General features: G+C 38.8%; 1 protein-coding gene and 1 pseudogene across 3 annotated transcripts; one reads left to right on the top strand and one right to left on the bottom strand.

The window, feature by feature from the left end:
- The first annotated feature begins 44 nt into the window (after positions 1–44).
- plbd2 (phospholipase B domain containing 2) lies at positions 45–26900 on the top strand. Of its 3 annotated transcripts, none has more exons than XM_053626300.1 (12): positions 45–280; positions 1796–1889; positions 7191–7343; positions 7844–7944; positions 10615–10829; positions 10917–11011; positions 14025–14185; positions 14338–14433; positions 18311–18382; positions 25740–25892; positions 26037–26199; positions 26538–26900. In XM_053626300.1, exons 1-12 carry the CDS (start codon positions 111–113, stop codon positions 26706–26708), a joined length of 1644 nt encoding a protein of 547 aa, XP_053482275.1. In that variant the 5' UTR covers positions 45–110; the 3' UTR covers positions 26709–26900. The 3 variants fall into 3 exon arrangements, with proteins under 3 accessions (XP_053482275.1, XP_053482274.1, XP_053482276.1); XM_053626299.1 differs by having other exon boundaries at positions 25740–25940; XM_053626301.1 differs by lacking the exon at positions 18311–18382 and having other exon boundaries at positions 25740–25940.
- Positions 20605–25709, bottom strand: LOC128608526 (B-cadherin-like; annotated as a pseudogene).
- Positions 26901–27521: the final 621 nt, after the last annotated feature.

Raw genomic sequence — 27521 nt, 5'->3', positions numbered from 1 at the left:
CAGCACTCAAAGAGGGTGGCCGTCACGTGACTGCTACTGGAGTCGGGGATCACATGATGAGATGAGCAGTAAATAAGCGAGTTTTTCCCCAGACAGTCCCATTAAACGCTATGTTGCGCTTTCTTCTGTGTACCTTGTTCGTTTGTGTGATCTCACCTGCGGACACACACCTGCGGTCTGCAGTATTTAACCAGCAGAGCGGAAAACTGCAGTTAAAGGAGGGAATTCAGACAGACTTTGTCGCATTCGCCAACTTCACAGATGACATTGTAAACACGGGGTAGGCCTGTGTGTCTCCTACATCTCCCGGTTGTGTTGTTTTCTTTTTTTATTAACATTAAATGATCTTTATCTTTCATTAACTCTAACTTTACACGAACACTTTTTATTAATCAGTGATTAGTGTGTGATTAAATAGACTGACTGGAGCTGTACATGTTAGTCCTGAGACTGCAGACTTCCTTTTCGAAAATCATTGAGCAGGTTCTCCACAGCCATTACACTCTGAAGTTACTCTTACACAGTTACTTACTATGGACATAAGAAGCGATTTCTATCGATGTAACGAAAATAACTGACATTGTGAAAAGTTTACAGATTCGTTCATTTGAGTTGTATTTCATTGTATTTGTTTGCTGTTAAAATAGGCATCATCATAATAAATCAGCTTTACAGAAATGTATTTCTATGTAATGCATTTAAATTTAATGAAACAACCAGAGGCGAGAGTGGCAGGAAAAACTCCATGAGATGACGACATGAGGAAGAAAGCTTGAGAGGAACCAAAAAAACCTCCTCCTCTTCTGGGTGACATTGGATAGTGAGATTACAAACATTTACTCTTCCACACCTGTATACTATGGAGTCAGATTGTGTGTACTGAGAGTCAGGGCTGTGCTTTAGAAAGGCAGGATCAAGATGTTGGCACATGAACTACAGCGTAACCTGTGGAGCTACAGCAGTCAATATTCAAAAGGATGTCAAATTAAATCTTGTAACAAACCACATGCATAGTGTATGATGTATGATTACACTTTCCAATAGGTTGACAATTATGCAAATTTATTATTGTAATTATTATTTGAAGTTTACTCCGGTGCAGACTACTCTCAGGCTGTTGGAGGACAAGCCTAAAAGGTGAACTTTAGAATCAGACCACTATATTGTTGGCTGGATTCCCAATGAAGGGTGATACTGTAGGCCTTAATGTAACATGACCACAAGCAACATATCGCAACATTGTAAGGTAGCTATCTCTGTCTAAAGTACGCAAATAGTATAATTAAAACTGGCAGTTATGGAGAATAAGAAATAACTTTCTCTGAGCCAGTGTCACTCACCACTGCTTCTTCAAATTCATGGGTACACGTGCAAGTTTGTGATTGTGTGCTTAATTTCTATTGGCCAATGGGTTTTTGGTTCAAAGACAGAACTGAATGTGAAAATAGATAACATAACAACCCCATGACTACCAGCAAGTTCACCTTTATGGATGCAGGCCTTACAGAAAAAATGGCTGACCAAAAAGGGCACCATCAAGGGAGAAAAGTAATGATTTATAATCACACTAGTGTCACCCAGAAGAGGATATGTTGTCTCTTGAATCTGATTTCTTTCTTGTCTCAGGGAGTTTTTTTCCTTGCCACTGTCGCCTAAATCTAGACCCTGATATCTGTAAAGCTGCTTTGTGATGATGTTAATTTTTAAAAGTCCACATCAGCTGTACAAATAAAAAGCTGTACAAATAAATATTAATCACTTTAATTAGGACTTCATTTTTTTCTGTCCTTCTCAGGTGGTCCTATCTGGAGGTTGTAACAAATGGCAAGTACAATGACACACTGCAAGCTTATGCTGCTGGAGTTGTGGAAGGTGCGGTCACCTCGCAGGTATTTAACACTAACCTTTTATCCTAAATCTGTTACATCACACATCTTATCTCATCCAGATGCTGATGGCCAAATGTGGATCATAACCAGTAGAAAGTAGTGACAAGAATTTTAACCTAGCTTCCATATCTGAAGAGTCATAATATATTTCATCAATTTGATTTGTATAACGCTTTTAACAATAGACATTGTCAAAAAGCAGCTTTAGTGAAACCCGGGTCTAAATTTGGATTCCTAATGAGCAAGCTAGAGGTGACAGTTGCATGGAAAAAAAAACCTTGAGTCTGATTGTCTTTGTCCCAAATATTAATTGGAAGGCTGTTCCATAGCTGAGGGCTTAATAGGAAAAAACTTTACCCATGGCTGTAGTGTTCATTGTTTAAGGTACTGATAAAGAACAGCTTAGTGATGTTTCTAAGACGAAAGAAGGCTATCCTAGTCGTATTGTCTACATGAGCATCAAATGAGAGACTGAAGTCAATAATCACACCAAGTTCTTTCACTGCTGCATGTGGTGTAACGAAGACCATCCAGGGTTACTATGTAATCACAAAGCTTACCTCTAGCTGCCTCTGGCAGTAGTAGAAGTACTTCTGTCTTGTTGGAATTAATTAGGAGGAAATTACTCAGCATTCAGTGTCTAAACAGTCCTCAACTTTATTCAGTTGGTGTCTGTCATCTGGTTTGGTTGGAACATAAAGTGGAGGGTTGAATGTTGGTATTGACATCACCACATTATTCACCCTGAAATATAGTGGCACTTGAAAGCTTGTGAACCCTTTAGAATTTTCTATATATCTGCATAAATATTACCTAAAACATAGTCAGATTTTCACACAATTCCTAAAAGTAGATAAAGAGAACCAAGTTAAACAAATGAGATACAAAGATTATACTTGGTCACTTTTTTATTGAAGAAACTGATCTAATATTACATATCTGTGAGTGGCAAAAGTATGTGAACCTTTGCTTTCAGTATCTGGTGTGACTCCTTGTGCAGCAATAACTGCAACTAAAAGTTTCCGATAACTGTTGATCAGTTCTGCACATTGGCTTGGAGGAATTTTAGCCCGTTCCTCAGTACAGAACAGCTTCAACTCTGGGATGTTGGTCGGTTTCCTCACATGCACTGCTTGCTTCAGGTCCTTCCACAACATTTCTATTAGATTAAGATCAGGACTTTGACTTGGCCATTCCAAAACATTAACTTTATTCTTCTTTAACCGTTCTTTGGTAGAATGACTTGTGTGCTTAGGGTCATTGTCTTGCTGCATGACCCATTTTTTTTCTTGAGATTCAGTTCATGGACAGATGTCCTGACTTTTTTTCTTTTTAGAATTCGCTGGTATAATTCAGAATTCATTATTCCATCGTCCTGGCCCAGATGCAGCAAAACAGGCCCAAACCTGTGCTAGAATGCAGTGTTTTTCTTTTCTCCAAATATAACCCTTCTCATTTAAACCCAAAAATTTATTTTAGACTCATCAATACACAAACTATTGTTCCAGTAGCCTTCTGGCTTGTCCACATGTTCTAAAGATCAAACTGCAGATGGATAGCAATGTTCTTTTTGGAGAGCAGTGGCTTTTTCCTTGCAACCCTACCATGCACACCATTGTTTTTAAGTGTTCTCCTGATGGTGGATTCATGACCATTAAGATTAGCCAATGTGAGAGCGGCCTTTAATTACTTAGAAGTTACCCTGGCTCCTTTGTGACTATTGCACGTTTTGCTCTTGGAGTGATCTTTGCTGGTTGACCACTCCTGGGGAGGGGAACAATGGTCTTAGTTTCTCCATTTGTACACAATCTATCTGACTGTGGATTGGTAGAGTCCAAACTCTTTAGAAATGGTTTTATAACCTTTTCCAGCCTGATGAGTAACAACAACTCTTTTTCTGAGGTCCTCAGAAAGCTCCTTGCCATGATACACTTCCACAAACGTTGTGAAAATTAGACTTTGATAGCTCCTTGTTCTTTAAATAAAACAGGGTGCTCACTCACACCTGATCATCATCCCATTGATTGAAAATACTTGACTCTAATTTCACCTTCAAATTAACTGCTAATCCTAGAGGTTCACATATGTTTGCCACTCACAGATATGTAATATTGGATTATTTTCCTCAATAAATAACTGACCAAGTATTTTTCTCATTTGTTAGTAGTAGTTTAGTAGTCTTATCTCATTTGTTTAATTGGGTTCTCTTTGTCTGCTTTTAGGATTTGTGTGAAAACTTTGATGTTTGAGGTAATATCTATGTAGATGTATAGAAAATTCTTAAAGGGTTCACAAACTTTCAAGCACCACTGTATGTGTTAAAATGATTTCAAACATGCCACAGAAATATACTGCTTAGGCATAGATACAAATGATTGTATTGAATTCTCTTGGGATCTCTGACCTATATTCATGACCGAGGGTGCTGGGGTGCCACCCCCTTCAAGATATCCAGAGAAGAAGGCTATGTAAACATAAGTTCAATATATATTGCAAAATAATTATGTAATAAAATTTTGCCATACTATTTGCCTTGTAGTCGTTAGCATTTATTTAAAAAATCCAAAAATCTAAATTGTATTTCGATCATATCTGTGTGCAGGACGCTGGCCAAATTAGTGTGTATGTAGGTCCTTAAACTTTTGAAAAGCAGGTGACTTTGGGATGCTCTCTAAATAGCTTGCTTCAGATTTTCCTTGGGGCGCAGCTCATTGTGCCCCAGACACTCCCACTTTTGTTGTTAGTGATTCAATATTGTTTTTATATATTTTTGACCTCATGTGATTGGGCCGTTCTCAACGACTCTCTTTCCTACTCAGCAGCTTGTCAGTTGACCGGCACTGCAAGAGATTGTTAATAAAGTAAAAGTAAGCATGACATTTCTTCCAGATGAATGAAAATTTTGTTTTATCTTTACAAAAAATTACCTTTTACAAGGTGAAAAAAGGGATAAAGGAGCTTGGCCCAGATCAACCCAACTTACAAATTCAGCAGCAGTCAAGTCACGAGCTTACACCCGGGGGTTTCCGGCAATTGTTGTGGCAAACTCAGTTGGCTAGCTGGATGCGATATACAACCCCAATTCCTAAAAAGTTGGGACAATGTGTAAATAAACACAGAATGCAATGATTTGCAAATGGCCATTGTTTAGGCAATATTACAGTTGAGTGATTACCTTGATTACTTTATTACTGATAATAAACCCACATTAAACTCAAGTTCACTGATTTCATGCTTTAGCAGTTGAATTTTCCATTTATAGCTAAGCAGTGGTGATACATTATATCACCTGTTAGATGGCTATTTAACAATTATATTCAGTCCCGCATAACTAACTGTGGTGTTTTCAGTTTGTTTGCACCCTCCCCAAAATTTTTAACACCAGCCGCCACTGTTGGTGACTGCATAGTTCTGAAAAGTTCAGCACCAATTTTCTGCCACATTCTAACAATCCAATACACTCGTACTGAACATCTTTTCAACCCATGTTTGACTTTATTGTATACAACTATAGAACAATGATAATGATTTATCGTCCCTCTCTTCAGTGTCAGCCAGAAGAGGACGGACCCCCTCCACTCTAGTGCACATGTGGAATCACATCACACAGTATAACTAAAATACTGGTTACAAATCTATACATGTCAGAACCACATGCCCTTCAGAAATTGGTCTGGTGTTGGTAGTTGTGTAAAATAAGTTTGTATTGATTTTGCAGTGACCCTTACATCTTAGGGGACAAGTTTACACAAATTACTTTGTTTGAAAATGATTTAACCAAGAAATAATCCAATTTGTAATAATTGGCCAGTTGGTTTTACAGTACTCCACACAGAAAAAAAATCACCAGAACAACTTGTGAAGGCAAAATGTTGTACTTGAAACATCATTTAAAGTGGAATAAGAAGCCAGCTTTTGCCTTGAGCAAAACCGAGGTGACGCTGGCAAGAAAAACATTCCCTGAGACCTGAGAGGAGCAAAACTCAAAATGAAATCAATCCACTTCTAACTCTGTGCATGACTGAGGAGGTGGCATGAAGGTCTGAACAAATGATCTTCAAATTTTAATTTAATTACAACTAGTGATGCACTGAAAGGAAAATTCTGGGCAGAGGGCCTCTATTCTGTTATTGTTGTTGTTTTTGTTTTGTTGTATTATGCATATTGAACGGGACATCATGTTTTCAGGCGGTGTATCAAACCTGTCGTGGAAAAATGCTTCAGCATCGTACCCCCTCAGATGGCAAATTTTAATGTCTTTATCAGAAACTTTGAAGTATTTCCAAACCGCTGACATGATCGCCCTTTGCCGGGTAGCGCCGTGATAACTGTCGGCTAGATCGAGAGTGAAATCTTCGCATTGAGGCCCGACTTGGGGCGACGTATTTTTGGCCTTTTTTTTTCTCTTTCAAATGTCATTTTTGGCTAAAACCTTTCGGTGGCCGAAATTTCAATGCACAGACAGGACTTTATTTGGAAATGCATCATTGTAGTTCATTGGTGTTTTTACAGAAAGTATTTCATGTAAATAGATTTTATAACAAACATAATACAATGCTATTAAAGTTGTATTATTGATGTATGTTATTTTGTTAATCAGAAAGAATTGAGCGATGTTTTCGTGGAACAGATGAGAGCTGGTTCATGCACCTGTACAGAAACATGTTTGAGTAGCTGTGTGGTGAGGGGGTTTATGGTTAAGCGTAGCATGCAGAGGTGCACAGACAGGTCAAAGTGCACACCTCCAAAATCTTAACAGTGCATTGTATACAGTATTGCAGACAGGAAAACATACTACCACCTATTTATGATGTTATCATTAGGCCTTAAGCAATAGATAAGGGAAGACCAACAACTGTGGCCAGATTTTTGGAAAGTCCAAAAGGCTCGGCTCTTGCTAGTGAGCCGAGCGAATTAATCTGATGCACTATCTCTATAGTGAATCAGATTAATTTGCTCGGCTCACTAGCAAGAGCCGAGTATTTTGGACTTTCTAAAAATCTGAGAAGCAGTAAGTGACTCATTCACCATTGAGGAAATGGAGAGAGAGCAAGTGTCTCAGGTGGAAAGGTGATGCACAGTAAAAGGTTATTCATCTTACAGGTTAGGCCTTGGATCTGTATTTATAGGTATGTATTTATAGATCTGCATTTATCAGGATGAAAATCAGGTTAAAAAGCAGTTTGACTTTTCACTTTTGTATGTCTTTACCAAGATTCTATTCTCCCACAGCTTTTTCACGCTCTCATGCTCTCTTTCACTCTTTCTCTCTCTGTGTTTGTGTGTGTGAATTAACTTTAGCTCATCTATAAGCATTGGATGAACACACTGATGGGATATTGTGATCCAAATGACCCTGGCTACTGTCAACATCTGAAAGAATACATTATCACTAACCTGCAGTGGGTGGAAGAGCAAATTGAGAAAGTTACAGAGTCACCGTACTGGCATCAGGTACACTGGGTTACTTTCCAGTTGTAGTTGTGATTAGTCATAGGCCTGTGTCATGGAGTGCAAGTTATTTTCAATGTTACTGCTTGCTAAACTGACAGACCCAAACTGTGAAATTCTGCCTGCTTGGAGAAAATAGAGCCAATATATATTGGAGCTGGAAAAATACATAAAATTCCACTGATTAAATATTATCCTTCATTGTTTTCAGTAAGAGGATAACAAATTTTTCCTAGTAAATGATCACACATTGGACATGTGAATTAATAGATGCAGATTAAATAAGAGCAAGTGGTTCAGTAGGCAGCCAATCTAACCAGTGCTGATTGTTTACTAAGAGCAATGTAAGCTCAGACTCCTCTATTTACACCTAAATTAGATCATCAACATGAATTTAATTAATAGCTAGGAAGAAAGCATGTTCCTAATTACCATATACTGATGTCCACTAATCTTGATGTACAACTGGAGTCAAATCCTATATAACCTCTGTTCTCCTTCAGGTCCATTTGTCTCTGCTGCAGCTGAAAGGTTTGGAGGATGGTTATATTGGACAGTGCACATTTCCAGAGTCAAGTGTCTACTTTAACCCCTTAGGATTTCTGTGAGTGGGTTGTAAGCTTTCTGTGTCTTCTCTGGGTAAATCACTGACACCCCAATCTCAGTACCCTTACAGCGGGGCTATATATGTTCAGTAACAAGTGGAAAATGGGAAATTCATGGGGAAGTGTGGACATAACCACAATGTGTTGCCAATAAAACATCACTAGGCTAACACATATTGTGGCTGCTAAAGTAAACAAGTATTTTTCAGTCTAATTAAGCGGAGTCTGACTTCACTGCTAAGCCTTAGACAAGTTATGTAAGTTAACACTTGCTTTGTTTTATGTGGTGCACTAATAAGCCAGGCATTTTTAATTTCCATAATAATGCAATCTAAAACATCACATCACAGTGTTTATCTGTTGTACTCTACTTTAGTGTTTGTCAGATTAGTGTTGCTGTAGCTTAGTGCTGTATTGTTTCCCAAACTGAAACTTTTGTTGCAGTCCCAGTAATTACAGCTAATTCTGACGTTATATATGTTTATCAATTGGGTAATGTTTGTTTTAGTCTAGTTTCGATTGACATACTGTAGTCTTGAACATTGAAAATTAAAATTTTACAAAATAGTTTCTTGTTAAGATTTCAAACAGGAAATACATCAATTTCCCATGTTTCAGTTCTGTCTAAAATGGTACACCAAAAAGCTTTACAATTGCATAATCATCATTAGTAGTCTCCTTTAGTGGTCTCCATTAATGATTACGCATTATGCATCCATTTTAACCTTTCTTCTTATTGGTGTACACTGGCTTAATTAAACACCTTCCTGTGCAGATCTTTCAGAGCTGAAGCCTTATCTTGTTAGCCTGTTTATTCCAGCTGTTATAATGCAAATATTCACTAGCAGTCTCACTGCATCTCATTGAATTTTGATATTATTGTCAATCTAATAGTGTTTGATAAGTACAGATTCTATCTCAAGATGTTGAAAGCTCCGCGGACCCCTAGTGGTCAGTGGTGTAATTTCAGGGGGTCTGTAGGAAAGTGTTTAAAATGTTTAAATATTATATTTTTTTGTTAAATGTATCAAAACATATTCAAATGAGATGTTTTAAAATTAATCAGTCTGGTTATTCGCGTGCATTCACAAATATCACGTGAGCTGAGCTGATGAATTTTAAATGTCCAATGTTAATATTATTTTATATATATATATATATATATATATATATATATTAGATAGATAGATAAAAAATAAAAAATGACTGTTTAAATATATATAGCCTATAATTGTTGTGGAGTGAGGGGTGTCCTTGTGGATTGTTCAAAATATGCTAGGGGTCCAGAGCGCACAAAATGTTGAGAACCACTGGTCTAGTGTATGAATTTTAGAAGGGTAATATCATTTCAAATGGAACACATTAGTTTTTTACTAACCGGAAGTGTAATCCCGCTTCGTAGTCAGTGGTGCATGACGTCAGAGTCACCGACAATGACTTTCTTCAGTTTACTGTTTGCCAACGTTACCTTTTATTCCCAACATGACCTCAGTCACCATCACACTGAAGCGTACTCGTCAGGTGACTGAGGGAGAAAGTGTGTGACCCAAGTTCTTTAAGGCTTTGGAGCATTTTATATACAACACCCTGAAGAAGATCAGACTTTATAAAGCGGAGTTTGTGTAACACTGAAGCACGACGGCGATGCACGAGCACAAACTTGTGTTTATATCCAAAATGCTCCACTGTGTGTAAGGGGCAGGGGAAACTGGTGCGAGTTGCTTAAAAGGTTTAGTTTAATTTAAGTTTGTCATTATATGCTGTATTTGCGCACTTGCAGTGTAAATTTTGTCATTTATTATAACGGAAGTGATTTATTAGTAACGAGACCGCAGTGCTCCCACTGCGAGTAAGGAGCAAAAATAAGATCTGAAATGTCTAATAAAAACACTATGATCAAAAGTAAAACAATATGCCTAAAAGCAGTGAGTTACAAAAACCATAACGTGCAATGAAAAGGAGTTTTTATTATTAATTTAGGGCTGTAGTTTAATTCTGTGCTTTTTTCCATCCATAAAAAGAGATGTGTGTGTGTGTGTGTGTGTGTGTGTGTGTGTATATATGTATATGTATATGTACATATACATATACATGTATATGTACATATATACATGTGTGTGTATATATATATATATGTATGTATATGTGTGTGTGTGTGTGTGTGTATGTATGTGTATATATATATATATATATATATATATATATATATATATATATATATATATATATATATATATATATATATAATATATATATTAGAGAGAGAGAGAGAGAGAGAGAGATAATCTCTTTATGGATGCAAAAAAGCACAGAATTAAATAACAGATTACAGTCCTAAATGAATAATATATATTGTGGTGTGTGTGTCTGTGTGTATTAGGTTCTTTTCAGTCTTATATAATTGGACAAACAGTTGTGTAAAGTTTTAGTCTTAAGTTTATATTTGTAACACTCAGTTTGTGGATATTATTTTAAATAAACGAAAAAATGGGACTGAAAGTTTCCCTCCTCCTTGCAGCCCTAGTGCAGCATTTTCTCTGAAGAAAGTCTTGCAGTCTGTGAAGTGCAATAACCGACAGTATCATGTGGTTAAATGTATAAATTGTATTGGTCCAATGTTTTTGTTCAGAGAGACCATTTCACTCATTTATTTTCAATTCATGGCCCAGACTTTTCCAGATGGGTGGAGACTTGGAGGATTTGGAGGCTGCACTGAACAAATCCAGTCAGTCACGTACAGTGGGATCTGGCTCCTGCTCTGCTTTAATCAAACTCTTGCCGGGTAACAAAGAGCTTCTTGTTTCACATGACACATGGAACAACTACCAGGCAATGCTTAGGATCATGAAGAAATATGTTTTCTCATTCCGTACATCTTTTAAAGGTGATTCCATGTCTCTTACCAAGCTAAACATTCCGTTATTGACAGCTCGACTGAGTTTAAACACTTCTTTCACCACTGTTTCTGCAGACCAGACATTGATTCCTGGTAATACTCAGGCTTTTTCCTCTTACCCTGGCTCCATCTTCTCAGGAGATGATTTCTACATTCTCAGCAGTGGCCTGGTAAGATGCTTCTTGTATTTGCATGAAATTAATGATGCAGATAAGGAAATGCAGTTTGGTTGGCAGGTCTCACATAAAATTATATATTTTTATATGTAAACAGATCACTTTAGGAAATATTAATCCTTCTTCCTGTTGAGGAAGAGAAGCGCTCAGTGTTTATTGTGCTTTAGGCTGTTGAGGATGAAAACAATATTTTGGTAATACTGTACTTTATTGAGAATAAGAATTTTTTTTTTTTACATAATGATACTGCTTTCTACTGTGGGTGAGTGAGAATTATTGTGTCTGAGGTTGTACTCCATTGGGGATTAAAATTGCTCATAGTCATAATATTGTTTATATAATAATTCTTTATGGCATGGATTCCAAAAGATGTTGGAAACATTCCTTTGAGATTCTAGTCCCTGTTGACCTGGTTGTGACCTGCAATTCCTGCAGAATTTTTTGTTTGCACTTTCATGCTGCAAATTTTCTGCGAATCACCACATCCCAAAGGTGTTCTATTGGAATGATATCCATTGACTGGGAAGGCCACTGAAGAGCACTGAACTCATTGTCCTGTTCATGAAACCAGTTTGATGGTGTTTTCAGACATGTAGATCTGTGCTTTATTCTGAAATTGGTACTTAAATTGTTGATGTTGCATTTTCTCCTTGGCTCGGCTTGCTTTCACAAGGCAAAGTTATTTTGGTGCAGATTCAAGCACGATTGCCGTGTTCATATATGTCTAAACGAACCGAAGCAAGGAAGAAAACGCACCAGGTTCAGAAAAAAATGCTCCAACTGAGCCAGGTGTGAAAATGCCATAAGACAACTTTTGCTTTGTGACATGGAGCATTATTATGCTGGAAGTAGCCATTAGAGGATGGTAAGTTGTGGCCATGAATGGATGCACATGGTCACTAATAATAATTAAATAGGCTGTGGCATTCAATCCATGATTGATTTGGTAGTAACAGGCCCAAAGTGTGCCATTCTATTACACCACCTCCACCAACCTGGACTGTTGACACAAGGCGGGTTGGGTCCATTCAATTGATTAACCAATTCAACACTAAAATAGATTTGGCTTTTCATCTCGTACTCCTTTTTTCTGTTTTCTCTTTTTATTTTTTGCATAGTCAACAAGAAATTGGATTTAACTTCATCTCTCCAGTACTGTTCCCGAGGCTTATGGAATTGTCACTATTACACATTAAAGCTGTTCTTGCGGCTTGTTGAGCCCCAACACCTTAATTTGTTGTGTTTTCTGTAATTGGTCAACATCAATACTTAATTAAAGTTCTGATAGTTATCAGTTATTATTTTTGGCAAACTCTGGGCAATTCAGGTATACAGTATCTCACAAAAGTGAGTAAACCCCTCACATTTTTGTAAATATTTGATTATATCTTTTAATGTGACAACACTGAAGAAATGACACATTGCTACAATGTAAAGTAGTGACTGTACAGCTTGTGTAACAGTGTAAATTTGCTGTCTCCTCAAAATAACTCAACACACAGCCATTAATGTCTAAACCGCTGGCAACAAAAGTGAGTACACCCCTAAGTGAAAATGTCCAAATTGGACCCAAAGTGTCAACATTTTGTGTGGCCACCATTATTTTCCAGCACTGCCTTAACCCTCTTGGGCATGGAGTTCACTAGAGCTTCACAGGTTTCCACTGGAGTCCTCTTCCATTCCTCCATGACGACATCAAGGAGCTGGTGGATGTTAGAGACCTTGTGCTCTTCCACCTTCCGTTTGAGGATGCCCCACAGATACTCAGTAGGGTTTAGTCCATCACCTTCATCCTCAGCTTCTTTAGCAGGGCAGTGGTCATCTTGGAGGTGTGTTTGGGGTCGTTATCATGCTGGAATACTGCCCTGCGGCCCAGTCTCCTTCAGAATGTCACAGTACATGTTGGCATTCATGGTTCCCTCAATGAACTGTAGCTCCCCAGTGCCGGCAGCACTCATGCAGCCCCAGACCATGACACTCCCACCACCATGCTTGACTGTAGGCAAGACACACTTGTCTTTGTACTCCTCACCTGGTTGCTGCCACACATGCTTGACACCATCTGAACCAAATAAGTTTGTCTTGGTCTCATCAGACCACAGGACATGGTTCCAGTAATCCATGTCCTTAGTCTGCTTGTCTTCAGCAAACTGTTGGGCTTTCTTGTGCATCATCTTTAGAAGAGGCTTCCTTCTGGGACGACAGCCATGCAGACCAATTTGATGCAGTGTGTGGTGTATGGTCTGAGCACTGACAGGCTGACCCCCCACCCCTTCAACCGCTGCAGCAATGCTGGCAGCACTCATACGTCTATTTCCCAAAGACAACCTCTGGATATGACGCTGAGCACGTGCACTCAACTTCTTTGGTCGACCATGGCAAGGCCTGTTCTGAGTGGAACCTGTCCTGTTAAACCGCTGTATGGTCTTGGCCACCGTGCTGCAGCTCAGTGTCAGGATCTTGGCAATCTTCTTATAGCCTAGGCCATCTTTATGTAGCGCAACAATTCTTTTTTTCAGATCCTCAGAGTTCTTTGCCATGAGGTGCCATGTTGAACTTCCAGTGACCAGTATGAGGGAGTGTGAGAGCGATGACACCAAATTTAACACACCTGCTCCCCATTCACACCTGAGACCTTGTAACACTAACAAGTCACATGACACCGAGGAGGGAAAATGGCTATTTGGGCCCAATTTGGACATTTTCACTTAGGGGTGTATTCACTTTTGTTGCCAGTGGTTTAGACATTAATGGCTGTGTGTTGAGTTATTTTGAGGGGACAGCAAATTTACACTGTTACACAAGCTGTACACTCACTACTTTACATTGTAGCAAAGTGTCATTTCTTCAGTGTTGTCACATGAAAAGATATAATCAAATATTTACAAGAATGTGAGGGGTGTACTCACTTTTGTGAGATACTGAAGATGGGTTATACAAAGTAGTTAGTGTACAAAAGAAAGTGAAGACTATTTCTTGGAAATGTCAATATTGTCTTTCATTTCAGGTGACCATGGAAACCACAATTGGTAACAGTAACCCTGACTTGTGGAAGTTTGTGAAGCCTCAAGGCTCCGTTATGGAGTGGCTGAGAAACATTGTGGCAAACAGACTTGCTCGATCTGGGAAAGAGTGGGCAGACATTTTCAGTCAGTACAACAGTGGCACGTAAGTAGTGCACGAACATACACACTTTCTCCATCAAGAATGAATCGCCACATGATTCTGGTTCTTTTGCTAAAGAAATGTTGCATGCGTAATGGCTAAGAAAAGCCTTGAAGATGCACATTTTGCTATCCTTTTTTCCCTTTTTGCTCTAGGTACAACAATCAGTGGATGATCGTTGACTATAAGAGTTTTATTCCAGGCAGACTCAGTCTGAGCAAAGGGTTGTTAACCGTGCTTGAGCAAATACCGTAAGTGAATGTTAATTTGGATTCATAATTTGTCCACTCATGGTACTACTAGATAGTAATAATCACCTGTTATGACCAATGCAGACAAATGAGCTACCTGTATGCTTTCTTACCCAAACCCAAAAAAAAGACATTTTAAAGAAGTCCACTAAATGAAAATTTGGTTTTTAACGATCATGGTTTTCCTTAATTCCTTAATCTGAACAAAAACTATTTTTATATTTGTTTTTCATTTCATTCATGAAGTACCAAATGATTAGGTCAAGGCTGGTATGTATAAATATGCTCAGAGAAAAAAAGTGGTCTTAACTGCCATAAATTCTATGAAATCACGAACTTTATGCCACAGAATAAAAGCAATGTGTAAAATGTTTAGCCCTTAGAGTACTCCTAAAAGGGTGAGTGTTTAGGAGTGTTTCAGAAGATGACTGTTTAGAGTGGCAGCACTGAGACTAAAATATGCATGTGCCCATGTTTATCTGTGCTTGGTACTGCATTTGGTTCATAAATATGTTTCTGAATGTCTGAACATATATGAAATGTGAATATGAACACACATTTTTAGTTCTTAAGGGATTAACTGGAAGAGCTTAAACAATTACCCATTATTTACTCACACTAGAGGTGTGTGCAGGTCAGGACAGATTTCATTTATTTTTTTGTTCCAATCTCACCCGCGTCCATAAATTTGGAAGACAGATTCTCAGTCAGATTATGGTCTGGGCTTTGGCTGGGCCATTCTACCACATTCGAGTTCTTGGATTTGAACCAATTCAGTGTAGCTTTGATTCCAACAAGAAATAATTTGGGGGGTTTCACAGATATGGTGATAAATACTTGGGCAACTGTGTGCACGCTTAACTTGAATTGCACTCTTGTTGTACCCTTCCACAAGCCTCTCACAATACTTTGCTGAAATTTTTGCTCATTCCTCCTGACAGAACTGGTGTAACTCAATCAGGTGTGTGGGCCTCCTTGCTTACAACCCCTGGCAAAAATTATGGAATCACCACACTAATTAGGGTCTGTATTTGCCTCCAGGGGCTTGTGTTTTAACAGAGCGTATTTGGATGTCATTATTCAAACAGGCTGAATGTTGAAAGTGGCCTGCACAGAAGGTGCAAAGCCCTATTGGTTTTTGGTGTTTATTATTATTATTGTTGTTATTATTATTTTATTTAGCGATTTCACTCATTTTTGAGGCATTTGTGATGCTTCAAAATGAATTAAATTCGGCATATGCATCATACTGGCGAAAAATTAAAATATTATGTAATAAATAGGCTTGACCGTGGTTTAGCAGCTCTGTAGCAGCCCCGAATGGCAGAATGGAATTTGATGAATTTTCTCAGAGGAGCACAAGCTTTTGTATGGTCATTGCACTCATCATGTATGACAAGGTTCACTTGGTTGTATCTGACTCCGCCCAACAGGAAGTCGGCCATGCTGGCTGGAATGTAGGGTTTTCAAACCTTCCCACTGTGTTTTGAGAGGCTTACAATGGCTGAAAACGCATGAAACTTTACAGTTCTATTTCTGATGGGACAACCTTTCACTTGATATTGCAGTTTAGCATAAGTGTGCCTCCTGAGCTCCATAGCTCCACCTAGGTTTTGAATGCAAATTTGACACCCTTGTAGTTGAATTGTATACTTCTTTTGGTCATTTCTTTTAGGTTTTGGCCAGTTGACTCCATAGTGCCCCCTAACACTTCTGAATGAGTTTATTGTTGATGTTTGGTTTGATCGGCCTCAACTTGTGCATGGCTACTAATGGGTTACTCCTGATTGCAGTAATGTGACAATTGAGTTATCGTTATAGTACCACCTAGACTGAAACTGTTATATTGCACTTTAAAAATAGTTTATATTGGTTTACCATATGGATTCATGTTGCTTTACTACAGGGTTTGTCTGATTTGCTTGAAAAATAGTCACATAAACCTAGAAAAGTAAGGTGGAAGATTAATTTGAATAGGGTTCATTGATGTGTGATTAAGGTGTTGTTGTCATTGCCATAAATGATGACATGCTAAATAGGAAGTGTGAATAATGCTGTGCTGTTTGAATGATGGGCTTCAAATTCAAGTAGTTACTTGATAGCAAGTCCTGATTACATCCATTTGACTTTTGTGCTTTTAGTTTTAGCACCACCTACAGTATATGGAAAAATAGGTGCACTGCACTTTGATATACTAGTATGAGGTTTGTTTGATTTTTAACTGAAATTTGCCTACATCAATGTGTAGACACAATTTGTGCGATGTGTATCAAATTTTCCTGCATGGATGCTCAATATGGTGTTAATTTTGCAAGGTTCAATTGGCTTCAAACAGAAATTGCATGGCATACACATGAAGCCAAATAGAGTTGAAAAGGGAGGTAACATGTAGATGCTTAAAGGGAAAGGGCACAAAGATATAGTTTGTAAAACCACTTGTGGCGAGAGAGCCTATATTTGTAAAGGTGTGTTTGACGGTAGTAGGCACATTTTATATTGTGTTACAGGATGTAATGGCAAACTGGAACTGTGCAAAACTTACATTAACTTGTTTACTGAGTAGAAATTGTTGCTCATTTGGATAGCATAGAATATAATGGTGGTGTTTCTATTTTAAAAGGAGTGTAATGCATGCGAACATTGGTCTTTAGCAGATTTGTTGGACATTTAGTTAACAAAAATAGAGAGAATAGTGAATATGTAATTCAAGAGAGAGTTTATTTGTAAATCAAGGCTGTTATGGTGGATTCCTTAGGCAATGGCAGACACAAAGCTTTCCTTGGATCTTTGTGTTTGCTGTCAGGATGATGTGCTATGAGGATTTTGTGCTTTTAGTTATAGTACAACCTATATGAAAAAATAGGTGCACTGCACTTTGTAGTAACTTGTAGTTACAAAAGTCACTCCTGGTCACACACATTCAATTTACTGGAGTATAGTTAAAAAATTATTGACATTTTATTTAATGTGATATTAATTCACCAAACCTTGTTTCGTCAGTCTCATGTGGAACGTAAGTTCACTTACAAAAATGTATCTCAAGTATTCCATTAAGTTGGCCCTAAGAGTCAACAGATGCACAACTTTTACTGTCATGCACACCAATAAAAACTCGTGTGTATTCAAGTGTGTTCAGCTTGTTTGTTCGGATGTATCAGATCAAAATAATTCACATCAGAACAAGTTACTGGCAAAACTCTGATCCCATTAATACATTTCTGTAATGCGGTCTTGCCTGCCAAAATACGTCATACCCCTAGCTTTACTAATATAATAACTCTATGAGCAAAAACCTCAGTGTTAATTCTACAATAGCCATTTAAGTCAAAAGCTCACCGTGAAACTAAGGCACCAGTTTCTTCTTCACCGGGGCCTGTCGTCAATCTTCACCATTACAATTTGCCCCCACACCATTCATATCATTTCTCCACCTCTGCCCCGTTGTGTGGTTTAACCCGATTCAACTTGCACACCAGCGCGTGGGTTCTTGTCCAGTGCTGTGACAGGGGGACCGCTCGTTGTTGTTGTTGTTGTTGTTATTATTATTATTATTATTATTATTATTATTATTATTATGATTTGCTTTCTATTGACGTGGTCTACAGAAATAATCTGTGCTTAACCAAATTACACTGTTACAGTCCTACTTTATGCTTAAGATTTACTTAAGGAGGATTAACTCCTACTCCTTGCCAAGTGTTGCTCTGAGAACTCTCTCAACACATTTTACTCCCAGCTTTTAGTTGCATTTTTTGGACTAAAGTAGATAAAGATTATTTACATGAGTAATTCTCAGAAGCATTTTATTCATACTGGCATTGGAGTTGAACAAAATTTCATAACAGTATTTCCTTCATACTTGATCTTTCTTTTCCAGAGGGATGATCCAAACTGCAGATAAAACTGAAGAACTGTATAACACCAGCTACTGGGCCAGCTACAATATTCCGTAAGCACTAGAGCTCAACATACAGTATATTTCTGTATTCCTAGGTATTCATTTTCATTCATTCATTTTATTTTCATTCTACGTTGCCTGGTTAGAGTAGCTGTCAGTAGCACCAGTGGGGTTTAAAAAGTTAATCAGAGTCCTTCTTTCCTCACTAAACAATACCCACAGCAGAGGTCAATACTTCCCTGACTTGCTCAGCAGAGCTTGTGCAATACCCAGTCTCCCCCTCCTGAGTTGCCAAACAGTTTCCCATAACATCTTCAGGCTACCCAAAACCGCTTTTCCATGGCCTCTCTAAACTCCTCCCATCTCTGTGCTTTTGTTTCTGCATTTGATTTTGCGATCACTACCAACCGTCAAAAGCAGTTGGTAGTGAGTTGGATGGCAGGTAGTGAGCCCACAAGATGATTCCATGAGCTAGGCCATATTACTTGAGGGAACAAAACCCCCAGGGGTGGGTCCCGATAACCCTAATCCAGGGTGGCTGCGTTCAGTGTTTTTGTACCTTTCATGGAGGTCTTTAAAATCACATTTTGCCTGACCTCTAACCTTACATCTGTTTGCCAATGTGGCCGTACTGGGAGCTAAGACATGGGCATGGAGCGGGGGCTCTGTAACACCCCCTTTTGACTAAAGTGGTGGGGCCAGTTTTACCTACAGTCAACTCAGTACATATATTGGATTCATCAAGCCAAACAACTTTCAATTTGACAGTCATTAGCTCCACCCAACAGTAAGTCGGCCACTTTGGATTTTATCTTGATTTTTAAAAAAATTGCAGGCTCTGCATTTTTTAAATACTCCTCCTAGGGGATTCATGTGATTGTCACTAAACATTGTCAAAATTATGACGGGACATTGAAGATGCTAAATTGTGAAGGGATTTTTGATATCTCAGTTTTGCCATGGCAAGGCAATAAATTTATGGTGAAAAAATGGAAATAGGAAGTGTCTCATATCTTCCACAGGCTATGAGTGATTTTAGATCAAACTTGAGCTGTATGTTGGTCACTGGGGCTGATCATATGGATGTGACTACTGTGAGTCACGGTCATAGTGCCACCAACTGGCAGCAGGAAGTGTATCACTTAAAACAGGCTTTTAAATAGTCTCTTATATGTACTTGAATAGCTTCAAACTTGTTCAGAATAATCTCAAGACATGGCTGATCTAAAATTGTTAAAGGATTTTTGATGTCTTTAAATAGTGTTGCCATAGTAACACATCAAACATAAATACTCTCTTCTGGTGTTTTTGAGGCTCTTAGCATGATTAAACTTCATGAAACAGGCACACACGACAGAGTTGTCAGGTGTTAGGAGTAGGCAAAAGCTAAGACATGGGAGTGGAGGAGGGGCTCTGTAGCACCCCCTTTTGACTAAATTGGTGTTGTCAGTTTTACCTACAGTCACCAGACTCAGTAGATATGTTGTTCTTGTCAAGCCAGACACCTTTCAAAATGAGTCGTTAGCTCCGCCCAACAGGAATTCGGCCGTTAAGCTCCTGGTGACATAGCCCTGAGGTTCAGTACACAAGCCCACTGATCCACCGATAGATAATTATAAAGCCAACTAGGGATGGGTGATGATTTTTTTTCTCCAGGCTAGATCACAAAAACAAAAATGAAATAAAACATTATAAAATCATGAATTAATATTATTTAGCAAATTTACTGAACAGAGCAACCAAACTAATTTCCCTATTCATGAAAATATAGCTTTGCAAGGAAACATAACGGACAACTTGGGCCAAAGTACCTTTTCTAACTAATTTTAATGAAGTGGACCCCACGCCCAGAATGTAAACAATTATTTATAAAAAATTTAAAGCATGGATACTGTTTTTAAAAATGTCAAATAAAAATACATTTCATTTATTGTATCATTATAAACTGAAGACATTAGTAGAAGCAATTGACAGGTGAGTGGATATTTAAATATGTTTAAATACTGTATGCATTAGTCAGATTGCTTTGTTTTATTTAACATTTTAAAAATAATGTGTTGCATGGTTTTGGCTCTTATTCCACTTCTCTCAAAATGCTGTGTACAGCTGAGGAATGGCAGGGTCAGAAAATATTTGAGACTCAAGTTTAGACTCGACTTTAGAAGTCGCTTAAACCCTAGTTTCCTACCATCTAGATAGATATTACATCATTGGCCAGGTATTTAGTCTGTATGTTTAATAGTTTCTCACAAAAATATGATTTTTACACTTAATGTTTAAGTTATTTATCCACCGACTTGTGCTTTTTTGATCCGCTGACACAAACATCACATTCAGATTAGTAAACCTTGGGTCAGAAATATCATCCATGACTATTAGGCTTGGGTTATTCAGGAAAGAATTCAAATGAAACCTTATTGACTGCTGGCTCCAAAGGGATGTTTAATGGCACAGCCAATATCATTAGCCATGTTTTTAAGGGGGAAAAAAAAGAAAAGAAAAAAGCTACACAGTATATAAAATTTTATATAAAAAAAGCAAAACTCATACATACAACAAAGTCTATACAGAAAGAACAAGTTACATGGCATGACATATTTTTATTATCTAAAAACCATTAAAAACAGAAATGGGGTACTAACACTTCATGAAACTTTATTGATGGTTAAACATTGTACCTCAGTGCTTTGAAAACCATGCAGTAAAGGTCCTCCAATAATAAATGATCCACAAAAAAAAATTTGCAATTTTTTCAGCGAGGTCTTTTGACCAGTGCTGTTCCAATTTTACTTGCAAGCTAACATGGAAACTAAAACTGTTCCATATTTACATCCATCCTTGTGCTTCATGCCTCACCAGACTTTCCCAGTCCTTAATCATCCTCTCCACCTCCATACATATCAGCAAGTTTCTTGAAGCGTGGTCCCCACTCATTGAGACGGTCATAGTCCTGATCACCTGAGCTGGAGGAGTTCAGGGAACTGAGGGATCCTGCCTCTGATCCACCACCCTCATAATCAAACACCAGCAGGGAATCATAGGGGGGAGCTGTGGGGTCATTATCCGCCGCCTTCAAGTTATCATCAATGAAGGTGCCAATCTCCTCTGGGTTTGCAGGCCGTGGCCGATATTGTGGAGCAGGCATAAAGGTGGGAACCACATCATTATGGAACACATCAGGGTGGTTGTCGAGGCCCCTGTGCAGAACACTTAGGTCATAGTCCTGATCATTCTCTCCACCACCCTCTTCATCATAATAGTACACGTTGTCACGAATATCATCATCATTGATGAGGGGCTGCTCCTTCTTGGTGCCTTTTCTTCGAAGGAACAGAAGTAGCAGGAGGACCAGCAACAACACAGCCAAAATAGCCCCCAAAATTCCAAACACCCCGAGGAGGCCAAATCCTGCTACGGATTTGTCCAAGCATAATGCTTCATCTCCTGTGCAGTCGCATACAGTGGCCTGGACAGTGTTGTCCTGGGAGAGTTGGTTGTTGTCGAACACCCTCAGAATAATATTGTACTCTTCCTGCTCGAGTGAAGTCTTAAGTGAAAGTATAATCCTTGTTTTTGTATTGTTCATCCTGGCAGTCTAATTGTTCTTGCCATCTTCTTGCAGCAACACACTAAAAGGAGGACCAAAGCCAGGCCCATCCTTATCAGTCACAGACAGGACCCGTGGAGATGAATCCTTATTACATATTTTGATGACCCTGTCTTCAATTACTGAACCATTATCGTTCACATCCTGCAACTCAATTACAAGGGTACTAGTACCAGTTGCTGGAAGGTCATCATTATCCACAGCTAGGATTAGGGCTCTGTATTTCCATCTTTCACATAAGGAGATTCTCTGTCCAAAAGACTCCTGACTGTGATTCGTCCCATGTCAGGGTTTACAATTTTAAGCCAGTCAGCGGGATCACTGCCTGTCCGGATCAGTGGCAGTGTACACGGTCAGTTCACTATCAATCGCTGCATCTTCCGGTTTGGAAATGAACTTCTCCAGTGGGTCGAACACTGGAGCCTCGTTCATGTCGATAACATTTAGAATGACCGTGGCAGTAGGAGTAGGCAAAGGTTTAGCAAATGGAACCTCGTTTTCCACAGCTACTAGCAGTGTGTATTTGTTGTTGTTCTCAAAGTCCAATGGCTTGACGGTAGTAATGATGCCCTCCTGTTTGTTTGGTCCTGTGCTAATGTTGAAAAATCCCCCACTGTTTCCACTAACAATCTTAAATTTTGCTGCCCTGGCAGATGACTGTGGGTCATTATTGTCAGTCACTGACATTTTCACCACCAAAGCTCTCACTTTATCCTCTGGGACAGACACGTTGTACAAGTTTTTCAGAAATTGAGGTGCATTGTCGTTACTGTCTGTTACAGTAATAATAGCTTTTCCGATGACTGGGTGGCCTTCCCCCTGCATATCTGCTGCTTGAATCTCCAAAGTATATTCAGGATTTACCTCTCTGTCCAGGCCATCAGCATTCACTCGAATCGCTCCAGTGATCGGGTTGATCGCAAACATGTTTGTACTTGGATCTGTTGAAATCTGACTGATGATGAAGTACCTGACATCAGCGTTGTAGGTGGTTGGATCATCTGGATCAGTGGCATTGACTGTCATGAACTCGAATCCTATTTTTGAAGCTTCTGGTACACTCCCAATGAATGGATTTTGGGTGAAGATAGGATGGTTATCATTCTGGTCCGTCACTACGACTATAACTTCCATGGGAGGTTCTACAATGTCCGCATCAGTAGCTGATTTAGCAATATTTATCTATATTTAGCAATATTTATCAATATTTATCAAGGCCTATTCATCTTTTTCTTCCCTGTCTAGAGGCCTTGACACATAGAGCTCTCCAGTGTTTCTGTCTATTGTGAAAAGTCCCACTGGAGGCCGGTTTGCTCCTTCATCACTGATACTATACACCATCTTTGTTTCTTTGGCATAACTGGACTTAATCTGCACCATCCTCAAGGGGAAAGGGCCTTTTGAATTCTCTGCGATTGAGACTGGAGGAATCACCCACTCTCTTTTTCTCCTCTGCAACCCACCTGATTTTGGAAACTCCAGAAATAAGAGAGCTGAGGGGGATTCAGTCTGCACAGGCTCAACTGCCCAATCTTCTTGCTGCCCATGATGGTGGCTGGCCCAGCCCTGATGTTCCACTCTCACAAATGCAGTGTGTTTCTTTCCTCTGTAGTCCCAAGCATGGATCAAGAACATCTTATGGCCATCATGAAGAGTGACCGGTCTCTTCAGCTTTACTGTGCCATCAGAGTTTACATGAAACCTCGCATCAGCAGAGTCAAAGATGGTCCGTGTTCTTCCACCGCAGTCGTTGAAAACAACTGTGCCGATCCTTGAGCCCTTGTGCATGTGTTCTCTGTGAACTCTGAGGAGGAAAAGATCAGAAGCAAAGCCAGGGGAACATGGCGTCGACTCCAAAGATCCACCGCAAAGGACCTGCAGTAAAACAAACAGAACTCCCAACCGTGTGTCCCATTTAGTCTCCACTCGATGCACAATAAAAATAAAAATGTAATCCTTTCAATTTGAGAGACCAAAGTGCGCCGTGACTGCGTGAAGATTTTAAACTTGTCTTAAATGAGCTTAAGGAAACTTGAGGAAATGAGCTTCAGCAGGTAGTTTCGGCGGTGACGTGGCCACAACCAGGTGACCTCGCCCGGTATAATGTCATGGCATCAGTGATGTCTTTATTGCTTAATTGTTTTCTGATGAGGGATGTTTTTTTCTGCATTTGCGTTCTTCAGAGCTGTTTCTAGCTGCGGTGTACTCCCTGTTTTATCTGGACTTCGGCACATGCTTTGGGATTTCTTGGTGGCTAAACAAATTTATACATTTTTCTCAGTCAGCCAATCTTCCATATTTTCACTTGATGTCACAAAACGAGTGTACGTTGCCCTGTGCGCAAACACCACATCTACACCACAGCTGTGTAGTAAATATTCCAATCTGTGGTGTATATTGATGTTCTTATTGACCAGGTCGATAACAAGTTAAGATTCTTCAAGGTTTCAAAAGGGCCCTGAGACTCTTTCAGTATTGGTTTTCACACGACAAAGTAAAACGTTGTCAATACAAATTTACATGGTGAATTCTGAACTACAGATTACTGCTTGATTACATCACTTCATCCAGCTTAAGGTTCATTATGATGAAATGCATAGATATGGTGGAATAATCAAACTAATAATATGAGTTTGATTGAAAATAATATGAGATGTACAACAGAATTCTATCATTTTAATAAAAAAAAAAAATCTCAACAACATTCACAATCAGTAAAGTTCTTCCAGGAGAGAGTATATAAATTGTTACCTGGGGTGAAGGAGCTGTATGACATTTCTATGAGTATTTCATGTTGTGTTTCAACAAATTGGAAAAGAAATTAAATGTAATATTTTTCTGCATATGACCAGACCAATCCATTAGGTATTTAGCTAGGGGATCAAAATGTTTGCATAGTTACAAGCATGTTGCATTGTGGGTAATTGCATAGATCACACCGATGACCATGAAAACAAAGGATTTTGCAAACATCCACTGCTTTCAGTTTACTGCTCAAGTTTACTTGAGCAGTTCCGTATATCTGATCTTGAATTTTTAATATACCAGATCCTCCATGCTACCGCTACTGGTAAACAAACCATTTAGGAAGCCTAACTGCTTACTCTTGGTTATTTTTGGTTTATTTGTGTGTCTCTCAGCGAGAGTGTGGCAGCTGGACTAGCAAATAGATTTGTCTGGTTTATAAAACAACTTGGGATGCTATTTCTGAGCGTTTACACTGCAACTAACAAAATGTGTTTAATATCTCAGAAAACCTACACAATCTCTGTTAAAACAGAATGTGGAGACATTTTAATCATTCACAATCTAAAATCATCACATCACTCACCCCTAGATCTGTCAGTCTTTTCAGCCTTGTCATCTTAAGGTTGGACTTAAGGTTGCAGCTCACTCATGTGGTCTTCCCCTGCATACAATCAGACCCTTGCAACTGATACAGATTACAGCTGCACAATTTGTGTAAATCCTCCCCAAGTTCTCCACACTACCCCTTTTGGGTGTTCCCTCCGCTGCCTCAATGTAGCTGTTTGTATCAGGTTTAAACCCTGATGCTCGCCTGTATAGACAAAAATTAGACCAACGTGCAGACACTCATCACACCCCGTATCTATAATATGTTGTGTGTATATTAATGTGAATATCTAGAATATATCACAGGATAATTATTTGAAATCTTAGCTTTCCATTTAAAAACTGACACCTCACTATGATTGAAAGTAATGATGTATGTATGTGTATTTCATGTGTATTGTGTACATAATCATGTATACATAATGTAGTGTGCTTGGGTTGTGTTAGGTATTTTGAGGAGGTGTTTAATGCGAGTGGAGGTCCAGATCTGGTGAAGAAGTATGGCTCGTGGTTCTCCTTTAATGACAGTCCAAGAGCTCAGATATTCCGCCGCAACCAGTCCCTTGTTACTGACATTGAGTCCATGGTATGCTTAATGAGGTACAAACCTGCAACTCAGACTTCAAATCATGTCCAATTTCATAGGAGGTGAAACTAATACATCCCTCCTTCTTCAGTTTCAGATTGATTTTTCTGAATTAGCCTTGTGCTTAATTTCTTCCATCTTTCTTTCCTGTGGCACAGGTACAACAACTTTATGAATGATCCTTTGTCAGCGTGCGATGGCTGCAATCCAGCCCAGAATGGCGAGAATGCAATCTCTGCACGATCAGATCTGAACCCAGCCAATGGCACATACCCTTTTGGAGCTCTTGGACAGAGGCCTCATGGTGGAACGGACATGAAGGCAAGGAATCCATTACTGTTTCAAAAATGTCACATTAAGGCAAATAAATTCATGATAATACTACTGGATGTGTATGACGTAGAGGATGTTTTTATTGGTTTGACAACCAGTGATCCCTGGAGGTGCCTTCAAGTAAATAGTGTTTCAGTCTTATTCAGAACTCTCTGTAGGCATCCAAAAATCTTGTGAATTGATGTTAGTGTTGTGCGCATAACTATTTTTAGACAGCAACATCTGAGGGACGTTTCTCAGTGTGTGTGTGTGATATGACCGCGTTTCACACTCTAACAATTAATTCTGCCTCTTACTCTTATATTTATGTCTCTCTGTTTTTGCAGATGACATCTTATGGCTTATTCAAGCAATATGAGCTGTTAGCAGTTAGTGGTCCAACATGGGACCAGGTGCCAGCTTTTGAATGGAGCACATCACCGTACAGCAGTTTAACGCACATTGGCCACCCAGACCGCTGGGATTTCCCTACTGTACATATCAGATGGTCAGAATAAAAGATATGTTGTATGTCAGTGTGTGTCATCAGACAACCTCAAATGTATTTGTTTGCTCTTCTCAAATAAGGAGGTCCATACATTTTATTTGCACAATGTGATCACTGTGTCGTAAAATGCTTTATGATTTTAGGTTGATTACCATGTTTGAAATGTACCTAATTTGGAATAAACAACAAATTTATAAGTATATATCCACTCTCTTGTTACAAAAAAATCAGCTTCTGTTCTTAATATGTTCTTAGGCAAGCATAGGTTTAGCAAGACATTATCCATGTGAGTGCTAACGATTATAGGCTTTTTTTTTTTTCTTTTCTTTTTTTTAGTTTGAGGTTGCTATAAGTAATATGGCAGAGGTAGGTAAATTAGTCCCAGTGTAGCATGGTGATTTAGCTTACAGCAATTTATGCTGGATGTCCAAGTGGTGTTCTGAAAACAATGTGAGTTTTATAAATAATTGGGCTACCTTTAGAACTGGACTGGTTTCATCTCACTCGGAAGTTGCTGCTCTCATTTCTTGCATAGGATAGGCCTAGATAATCTGTGACAAGAGCCAGCAGCCAGGCAATCTGAACTAAACTGAGTGTCTGCTAGTTGTATTGAGGCATCTCCCAGGTTCCACCATTTTTTTTTAAATTTTATTAAGTTTATTAATTTTCAATCTTTATAAACAAGACAAACAAGGGAAAAAAAACAGAACACAAACACAGTGACACAATACTGACCGTTACTTAACTACATAATGTAAAGAAAGAAGGAAAAAAAAGCCATCATGTATCCCAAGCAACATGTGTAATGGATCACATCCTACAG

This window comes from Ictalurus furcatus, chromosome 6, assembly GCF_023375685.1.
Source record: "Ictalurus furcatus strain D&B chromosome 6, Billie_1.0, whole genome shotgun sequence".
NCBI lineage: Eukaryota > Metazoa > Chordata > Actinopteri > Siluriformes > Ictaluridae > Ictalurus > Ictalurus furcatus.
The sequence above is the reverse complement of the archived record's forward strand: the minus strand, read 5'-3'. Positions and strand labels throughout refer to the sequence as shown.

Coding starts and splice junctions, on each gene's coding strand:
- plbd2 (XM_053626299.1), top strand. CDS start 111: ATGTTGCGCTTTCTTCTGTGTACCTTGTTCGTTTGTGTGATCTCACCT. Junction 7,945..10,614: donor TTTAACCCCTTAGGATTTCT/GTGAGTGGGTTG, acceptor TTCATGGCCCAG/ACTTTTCCAGATGGGTGGAG. Junction 26,200..26,537: donor ATGGTGGAACGGACATGAAG/GCAAGGAATCCA, acceptor CTGTTTTTGCAG/ATGACATCTTATGGCTTATT.